This window comes from Saccostrea echinata, unplaced genomic scaffold (assembly GCF_033153115.1).
Source record: "Saccostrea echinata isolate AGI-Se365-2 ecotype Australia unplaced genomic scaffold, CSIRO_AGI_Sech_v1 ptg000002l, whole genome shotgun sequence".
In the NCBI taxonomy this organism is placed as follows: Eukaryota; Metazoa; Mollusca; class Bivalvia; order Ostreida; family Ostreidae; genus Saccostrea; species Saccostrea echinata.
Window position 1 is genome coordinate 28251518 of NW_026889751.1, and position 10488 is coordinate 28262005.

The window sequence follows — 10488 nt, forward strand, 5'->3', positions numbered from 1 at the left end:
TGATTAACCAATCAGTAACGTGTTAACTGGTGTTATTGCTATATATGTATATCAGTAAGATAACAGGCAATAACAAACTATAACCAGCGATAATAGCTTCCTCCTCTCTATATGGGCAAAACACGCTTATGACGTGAAACATGAGTCAGTCATTTCTGGATTTCTATTTTGCAATGTGTATTAGTAAAATTTTACATTTTATTATAAAAATGTGTAGGTGCCAATCACAGATGTCTTGTCTTAATTAATCAGAAGATGAAAAAAAGCTGATTTTCTTCAAGTTATGTAAATTGTAGAAATAATTATCCATCTTGGAAGGGGATAGATCATACTGAGTAATACATAAACTTTATTGTAATTCTTCTAAAGTTAATTCATATCAATAGTTTTATCGTTTAACCCCCCCTTTCCAAAAAAAAAAAAAAATCTAAAATTAAAAAATGAAAGAGAGAGACAAGAAGCAATCCACAAATAAAACAATGCAGTCACTCACTATTTTTCTTTAATTTGTCGGCAAAATTTTTATACCGATCGTTCGATTAGTCTATTTTTAAATTTTATTTATATGATTAAAATTGGCAATTTGCCTTTACTTCGAATTATTTCACGGTGTTCTCAAGACTTTTATCTTTAAAATGTGTAAATTAATGTTAAAATTACATATAAACTCCAAATTCTCGTTTTGAAATAGGATGGAAGTTGTCAATCGTTTGAAATGTTCCCAATTCAGAATAATAATAATACAGCTAGTAGTCACAAATGAATCATAAACCTCTTCTTATAAAATCCCATTTGATTTGAAAAAAAAAATGAATTCAAAGTTCGGATTCCCAAACACGTATATACAAAAACACTCAGTGTATTCTAACGTTTTACGAAACACGTTTTAAGACAATAAAACTGCTTTTACCTTTGTTTCTGGATATACACCGTCTTTCAGGAAGTTTGAAATATCTCTACCCTTCTAATACTCTCTGGTGGTCACTGGTGAATGCTGGGGGCTGACCTATTGGGACCGTGATACATGGGGGCCCCGGGGCAGGACACGTAACGGAACATGAGAGGAGATAACATCTATAAGAATGAATTCATTGACCAATCTACTGACTTTACGATTTCACAACAAAGGGAACTAATATGAAGATTTCATAATTTGTAAATAACCAGTGTACATATATGTACATATATCTCCTTAATTGTTTTGCTTTTTTTTTTCTCTCTCTAATCTTTGTCTGAACGACAATCTTATACAAATCTAATAAAAAATATATAATTAAATTAAATGTATAATTAAATTGCACTTCATAAGAAAAGGGGGAGTAAGATAAAAAAATAATGATATTTCTACATGCAACTACTATAGCACACTGGTCATTTTTAGGAAGGACAGAACGAAGAAAACGGGGGGGGGGATCGCTCAAATTGTGAGCATATAGTGCTTTTTATAAATTTATATGTAAATTCAAAGTAAAATTCTTAGTCATTCCCCCAAAGGAATGATCGGAAGAGGATATCAAATACGAAGATTTTCAATACCAATTACTAGGTAAGCAAAGTGCAAAACCGTATTATATGACAGGTTCATCACATTTTAAAGAATTATTCAGCACTTAAGGCCTGACGAAACGTTGCTCGAAAATCTGTTTTGTATCTCTTCGTAATATACAACAAATTGATCATAATTATCATTATCTTATGATTTTTAAAGTAGATAAAGACACCCAAAAATTGTGATATTAGAAATGCTAGTGATTTCCAATAGGATTATATAGTAAATAACACCCCCTGGTATCTTGCTTAAATGCCTGGTAAGGTACCTCAATTTTTTGTGAGGAAATTTGTTAAAGTAGCGTTAGTTCAATGACAAATTCTTGGAAAAAAATTATATATTATTGAGGAACGTGTCGTCTGACCTTAAAGTTGACAAAAATTTCGGGATAAATCTGCAACCATGAAATGAGGATTCACATTGCGTATCACCCCTTTTCCCTTCCCACGCATTAATTATTATCCGATAGAATTGATTTTTTGGTAAAAGGCGATTTGTTCACAAATTCGCACTCGAACAAGGAAGCCCCACTTAGTTCTTTATTATCACAATTTACGTTATTTTAGCCCAATGTTTGACAAGGACACAGCGGTAATATTTTCTTCTAAGAGGTATGTACGATTTACAAAATTCTTAAATACTAAGTTGTTCAAATTATAGTATATAAATACTAACTTTAAAAAATAATCAGAAAAATACTTAACTCATATGTCTGAAACAAGTGTCAGAAAATAAAAATTTAAAACAATATAACCCTGTATATAATTGGAAAATGGATATTTAAGGTTCATTGATACTCTGAAAAGAGAGATAACTCTTGATAACATAAATGTCTATTATTCCTTTATAATTTGCCAAGTTGAAAATGTCTTTTTTATCCAATTTTGCCCCGCAAACTATGCTATAATTGTTTTTATTTTACTTGTAAAATACATTTCTGCTGGAAAATCATAAGGGTTAAAATAACATTTCATATAAGTGAGCAGAGGGTTTCTGAACCTTAAGAATAAGTATCCAAAATTTAAGACAAATACAATGTTCTCCAGAAGAAAATTTCACGTAAGAATTTTTAAACAAAACCAAAGACACTTTAGAAATTTAAATTAATATATATATTTCATATACACATTTAAAGTGTTCTATACGGCTTACAGTTCCCAGAAGAAAACACTAGGCATACAAATATATTTGTTTAAAGTTAGGATGATTCTGAAAATTAATCCAGTTCTTGTGAAAAAAGGTTGTTAATTAAAATGCAGTTTGGCATCTCCAGACTTTTTCGAAAATAAAATTTCTATATGATATTTTATTTAATTGAAAGTCATTATAATTACAATACCTGTATTAATGCACTGTTTTTAGCAATTCACTCTACACGAATTAATATCAACCTAGCTCTATCCAATCAAAATCAACTTACCAACTCTAATCCATTATTCAAAATATTTTTTGACATTGCAAAAGCATAACATATCCCAAGATCTCTAATTTCCTGCTGTGTTTCAGACAATTATAAAAAAAAAAGTTTCGTTGACTGATCATAGAGGGCACTGCTGTTAAAAATGGAGTTCAGAGGTCAAATGTTAATACTTGTTGTCCTATTTATGTCCATCTCCCACATGCAGGCCAACAACGACACGTCCAACACAACCAGTGAGTAGACAAAATAATTATATTGGGAAATTTTTTTTTGGGGGGGGGGGTGTTCAAAGAAAGTCAAAAAACATGTTGAAAACTCACAATACAACATGAGGAAAAAAATATGCATAAACTAACTTACAAATAAATAAAATATAAGGAAATGATATAAACAATATAACAACTACACAATCAGCTGAAAAACAACGTGACAACTACATGATCAGTTGATAAACAACTTTGACACCCAAACAAACAGTTGACAAACGACACAATCACCTGATAAACTTTCAGCCACACAATTAGTAAATAAACAAGACAACCATACAATTCAGTTGACAAACAACATGACAACTCCATAATCAGCTAATGAACAATATAAGAACCACACAATCAGTCATAAAGAACATGATTTCCCAACCAGTTGATAACCAACTACCAAATTAGACAATAAACAAATAAAACCACACAATCAGCTGATAAACAATCAGACAACTGCACAATCAGTTGATAAACAATCAGACAACTGCACAATCAGTTGATAAACAATCAGACAACTGCACAATCAGTTGATAAACAATCAGACAACTGCACAATCAGCTGATAAACAATCAGACAACTGCACAATCAGCTGATAAACAACATGTCAAGTACAAAATCATTTGATAAACAACATGACTATACAATCAGTTGACAACCACATGACAACCATGCAATCAGCTGATGAACATCAAGATAACCATATACAGTTGATAAACAACAAGACACTACACTATCAGTTGATAAACAACATAACAATTACACAATCAGTTGACAAACAACATGACAACTTCAAAATCAGTTGACAAACAACATGACAACTATATACAATCAGATGAGGAACAAGTCAACCACACAGTCAGTATATAAACAACAAGACATCCACACAATCAGCCAATAAACTTTATGTCAACTAAACAATCAATTGATAAACATGACAACCACAAAAACAGCTGATAAACAACATGACAACCACAAAAACAGCTGATAAACAACCTGATAACTTTCCCATCACTTGACAAACAATACAACAACCAGCAAATCAGCTGACAAACAATATGATAACCACACAATCATCACCCTCACAATGTCAAGGTTTTGTGATTTCGGAACACAACACAGTGGAGTTCCGAAATCACAAAACCTTGACATTGTGAGGATGCACAATCATCTGATAAATATTGAATATGACAATTTCCCAATCAGCTGATAAAATGACAACCACAGAATTCACTTATAAACAGCATGACAACCATGCAATCAGTATATAAACAACATGACAACCACAGAATCAGCTAATTGGCAGTATGTCACACACACAATCAGCTGATAAACAATACCACTCCACATAAACACATGTAGACAACATTACAACATACAAATTATACCTAAACAAAATCAATTGAATCTGAATTCTAAGATTCAGTACATATTGTAGTTTTGGAATCAAAATTTCTCAGATTCCTTCAAACTTCTAGTAAAAAATAAAGATATTGTGTGTGATGAATAACAATTGCTTTTTGATTCTTCAATTTGTAACTAAGTAAATCTTAAGGCAGGAGTCATTAAGATGAAAATATTGAGTGTTGTGTTTCCTTTCAGTAGTGCCAGATGACCTTGGATCCAATCCTCACAATGATGCATCATGGACTATGGCTGTTTCTGTAACAACATTCCTGTGTGCTGCCTTATTGATTAAGATATTCTAATTTCTTACGAGCAACGGCTTCATAATGTATAAGCTGTAGAAGTGCCCTGACTTTTGTCTTAATTAAATGTTGTACTTTTTTTCATTGCTGTCTTTCAGTCATCCCATTAACATTTTTTTACCAGGAACATTATATAAGCCATACAACAAAATTTATGCATTTATTAGTTTTGCTTTCAAAATGAATTTTGCTTACAATGTTAAAAGTATACACATGTAATTTATAAACAATGATGATGAATATTCTAATGATACCATTGTAGTTCATGTCCTTACCATATATTCACAAAAAGATAGATGCATCATCAACTTACTAAAATGTGGAAAAACAATTCCAAAAGAAAATTTTGAATTCAGATGATTTATACTTAGTATTCATAAGAATGACTAACACCTTTAGTTTGAGGCAAAATTTTAGACCTAAATCAGCCATTCCCTGGAATGTTTACTTGTTACACATTTTCATGCATCAAATGCAAGTACCGCTATGTGTATTATGTTCTGAAATATGTCAATGTATGCCATTTCTTATAGGACATTTGGATTCCACAATAAAGACATTCCACAAATAATCAGTATTGTCTTTTTTGTTTCTGAGGAAAGCAATATAACAATGGCCTGACATAATGACCAGACTTTGAGACATACAAAAGTTTTAATAAAGTTATAATCACTCATTATCTCTTTTGTAATACTGAGCTTCTTGATACGAGTTAACACTGACAATATAAACTTAATGTGAAGAATGCTGCCTTGACATTGACTGTATTATCTGAGCATTAACGAGGATCACCATTTGTTCTCCCCTGTCGGCCATTTTAAAATAAGATTTGTGCCCTCCACTTCCACATGTTCGTAAATCCACTTTCTTCCACATCGACACTCGGTGCCACATTTCTGGGAGCCACATTTAGGACAAGGAAAGTGGCAACCTTTACAGGAGAGGTCTAAACAGTCACACAAATCCTGACTGTTCTCCAGCAGTATTCCATTCTCATCATACACTTGGTTCTTTTTAATGCTGAAGGAAAACAGGAAAGATATGGGTTTAATGTAATTATTCAGGCAATCATAACTTAAGAATGTATTTTTGGAAATATGATTTTATCAAGTATTTCATAATAAAATGGATTTCTTCATAAATTAAGAAGTTCATATGATAAAAAAGCAATATATTCTTGCTGGAGAAAGAAAAAGACTGATTATCATTCAGGATGTTTCTTCATTACTAATAATTCTACTAGACTATTACCTCTAAAATTATATTAACAGATCAAGTGTAAGCAATTGTTGATGAGATAAAATACATTAATTGATCTCTAAATAGCCTACCCAGTACTTTTCTATATATACCCTTCTATTTTCTTACTTATTTTGATAAATTGTATTAGAATATATTTATATTCTTTAGCTTACTTTTCTCTAAATATCTTAAAGCTTTCTTTCCTGTATTTAATCTTTATATATATATTTTTTTTTCTACGTATCTTTAGCTTACTTTTCTCTGTATATCCTCCTATTCATTTTTCTCATCTCTCGTGCACTTCTTTCTGGATCGAAATCTTCCATAAACTTCCCTGGATTCCTAAACTTTAACATCTTTAGGTGTTTACTCTGTAAAGATCAAACATTTCTAAGTAATTCAGAAAATTATAAATATCATTTTCAGCCGGGCAATTTGCTTGTAGAGCAATAATCAGCTTTTGTCACATGCTGATATGCTGATGCTTCACACCCACATTATATTTACACTAAGAAATATAGTGTCTACTCTAAACCACTGTTGAGACAACACAAACACTGAATCAAACAAAGTAAAATGAAGAATTTTCTAAACAAATAATCCTTAATGGTAATGTAATTTCCCCTACGTTCTTCAATTGACTTATACATGTAATTGGTTAAAATATGCAAAAGGTTTTTATCAAGTCCCCCTGTCAGTGCCACATTCTATAAATAGAGGTTGTGTTACCAGGCTAAAATTAATGCAGGGAGCATTTGACCTGGTGTACACATTGCTGCAGCCTCATCTGTGCTTAAATGTTTGACCTTGCTACATCAATGCTTGTGCTGTTAAGAGGAGAAAAATGCAGTGGACCAGACTGGGATTTAAACCCACTGCAGGTCCCCTGAATCTCCAGTTAGGTGCTCTACCAACTGAGCTATCTGGACACTGGCGATTGAACCCGTCTGACCCATTAATCCAATAGAAGCCACTAATGAGGAACAAATTAGAGGCTCTAAGGAAGAATCTTGTCCCACTGAAACTTACTCACAAATTTTATGCATTAGATGTGGACAATATGGCCACTTAGACACAAATTGCCATGTTAGACTAGATCATTCAAGACTTCTACATGATCTTATTCCATATGGGACTAGGAAACCCATTTCAAGACAGAATGCAACTCTTGCTGGGTTATCTAATGAAATGGAAGTGTGTGTACAGGGTGTGATGACACAGACACTCATTGATACTGCTGTGTTGACTGTAACTCACAAGTTTTATCATACTTATCTATAGCAGTGTTTTCCCTTTATTTTAAAGTAAAGGGTTAGAGATCAATTTTAACAGGCTTTGGGTTGAGGTTTATGACAAATCCCTGAGGACCTTACAACATAAATTTTCATTTTTCTATTTCAAAGTAGCATTTTTATCAATTGAAGCAGACAATTTGGCCAGTAGCCAGTTCTTAGGAAAAACATTGTATAGGATATTCCATTGCATCTAGTTGAATGTCTACTTACACCTGAGTGTGCTGATGGTACTGAATTGCCACATCATAGTGTTGTATCATGTGACCTACAAGCTGAAGGCATTTCTGATGCACCAGAGACAATTGAGTGTTTATTTCTCATTGTGAATGAGACTTCTTAATTACCATGAGTCAGTACCACTTCTTATTGGACCAACATCCTTTCTGTAATTCTGATGGAAACAAAACAGAAATTTGGTGTCAGAAGGCAAAATTACATACACCATGATATCTCGCCTTTCAACGTGTGACTTTGCGTGAGCATGAGTTGTCCCAACATGGGGGCCAAATGTAACAGAGACATTTATGTACCTCTGCTGGGGATTGAACCCAGGGCCTCTGGCATGCCAGTCCAAGAATACATTCTTTGAGAACACCCCCTCCCCCCAAAAAAAATTTAAATAAAATTCATAACTTGCAGGAAAGTCATAAGCAACAAGTTTACCTACTTAGACTTCTGATCACAAACTGACATATAAATATTTTCACATTTGATTTCTGTATTTTATTTAATTCATAAAAGTCATTTTGGAATTTAAGACTTGCCTTTTGATTTAATTAATTGCATACAATTTCTTGGAATTCCAAAATTCAAGTAAGACTGCAACTCTCATTTAGTGGATTAGTTTCACTTGTTAAATCCCACTTAACTTGAATTTCCTCTAAAAACATACGGATTTTTAATGACATATCCATTGCATTAGGGGGGATGTGTACTTACTGACAACTCATCATTTTTTCCGTCATTAGAATTAGAATTTTCATCATCTGTTGACTTCTGTGACGAGACGTTTGATCTTAATTTTCTTGCATCTTCTCTCTGGCTTTCTTCTTCCATTATTTTACCGGAAGTTTGCAAAAAATTCCACGTGTATTAGTAATTTGTACCACAATTGGTTCATTGTCAAATGTCAAGACTTTGTATAATTTCTCCCTAGAATATTTCACTTTCAATAATCGTGTTTAACAACTAAAAAAATATATACACGTAATTACCGAAATGACATTTTAATATGATTTTTTTCTTGTTTTATTTGAATTAATTCATGTATCCGGAGTTATTAAATCCCATCGATAGCTTTCTTTTTTTAAGTAACTAAACTGGTTCTCCATGTAAGAAAAAAAAGAACCAAGCAAACATTCAACATTCCCAACAGCTGTCAAACTTTAGGTAAAGTCAGTGATTGCACGTTTTGAGTGTTTGCTTTGATTGAGGGGTTATTCGTTTACCCTGCAATACGTCCCCAAAGATTTATACCTTAAGTTATGCACAGTCAATTGTTAAAAGCATGCTGTTTCATTGCATATTATGCAACAGGAATGCCTTGTCTTATTTATAAGTAAAGCAGTATACAGTAATCTGTGTAGTTGAATACACGCTTTTCAAAAGTTATGTCCCTTGGTCCCATCTCTGGGGAAAATCCATATAGTCCTCACAGTAGCCTTTGTCATTTAACATTTATTAAAATACCATTTTTATTATATTTTGTTTGCCTCAGGATGGGGTTACTCATGCATCGAAAGACATAGAATTTATCACGGAACATCCAAAGGTTTGGTAGCATGAAGAAGAAAAAACATTTTATTCCCTTTTGACCTTTTAGTTGACCCTGCAAAGGTACACAACTTTGCAAAATGTGGATTGACCTATATACAGCTGATTTAGTTTATTTGCAGTAGTTCAAAAACATGTCATTACTAAATTCACATGGAAAGCCCAAAGAAATTACAATTCATATAAATAAGAAATAAATCTTGATACCTTTTGTATGCAGCATCAATTGTCATTTTTGCAAAATCTCGGGATCACAAAGTTGGTAGAGTTGAGCAAAATTGTTATAAATAATTTTTGTGTGTGTCTATATAATTCATTTACAGAAAGCACTATGAAAGCTATAATTCTTTTATAGGCAGTTTTCTGAAAAAAGAAGCATCTGTTTAATTATTTTCTTTGTTTGATTCAGAAATTTAAAAAAAAGGATTGAATATGTGGCATTAAAATTTATATAGGCATATACAATTAACACTATAAATTCTACTACAGTTATTGCAGAGATCAAAGAGATGCCGCAGACATTATTCTCCAATAATTTAATTCTGATTGTAAGATGCCATCTGATTGGATAAAAAATTTACTTTAAATCATATAAATTGGGTTGCCTACGTCACAATGACTTGCGTTAAAAACCCATCGATCTGCCTGACGTTACATTTAAATTTTGTACAATTTGAAGTCATTTGATTCAAACCTGTACAGTTTAAATGAATATTTCACTGTAGAATCTAATACTTGTTAAGACCATATCGATGTGTTGTCTTCCGCAGTCTATAGAGTGTGTATTGCTTAAAACAGCTGATAAATGTTGTTTTTTATTGCTAAGCTGGGGTGTTCCACGGACCTCCCCACAACATATACACTCTGTAATTTTACTGATAATGCAATGAATTAGACAACTGATTTTGTTATTTTACATTCATAAAAACTGATATATGTTACAAACAAATTTATGAATAATTAAAAGATTTTTTTAACCCAACAAAAGCTCAAATCGTCTGCATTCTATGCAATTGATACACTAATAAACAAAAAAATTTATCCTCTGGTGTTAAATGGAACAGTGAAATGCCACATGGTGACCTTATTCGTTTCTTTATAGCGGAAATGATCAGCCGTATTTAGCACTGTCATTAGAATAGAAATAAAGTCCTTGTTGTCTTGAATGATGCAAGATAATCTCGTCGGTCTCGAAATGTTGTTGCCTCAGCTTTTATATTTCGAACAACATTTCTCAACCTCG

At 32.4% G+C, this 10488-nt stretch overlaps 1 protein-coding gene across 1 annotated transcript; it reads right to left on the reverse strand.

Moving 5' to 3' along the window:
• Positions 1-5082: 5082 nt before the first annotated feature.
• LOC133202308 (ARL14 effector protein-like) lies at positions 5083-8539 on the reverse strand. Its single transcript, XM_061338107.1, has 3 exons — positions 8412-8539; positions 6433-6548; positions 5083-5955 (listed from the first exon to the last, which is right to left on the reverse strand). The coding sequence occupies exons 1-3, from the start codon at positions 8526-8528 to the stop codon at positions 5724-5726; spliced, it is 465 nt and encodes a 154-aa protein (XP_061194091.1). The 5' UTR covers positions 8529-8539; the 3' UTR covers positions 5083-5723.
• Between the last annotated feature and the right edge of the window lie 1949 nt (positions 8540-10488).

What these genes read in the sequence shown, in the direction of transcription:
- LOC133202308 (XM_061338107.1), bottom strand. Translation starts at nt 8,528, where the DNA reads ATGGAAGAAGAAAGCCAGAGAGAAGATGCAAGAAAATTAAGATCAAAC. An exon ending in GAAAAAATGATGAGTTGTCA is followed by an intron (nt 6,549 to 8,411) that starts GTAAGTACACAT and finishes TGATCTTTACAG; the next exon opens with AGTAAACACCTAAAGATGTT. An exon ending in AGGAGGATATACAGAGAAAA is followed by an intron (nt 5,956 to 6,432) that starts GTAAGCTAAAGA and finishes GTTTTCCTTCAG; the next exon opens with CATTAAAAAGAACCAAGTGT.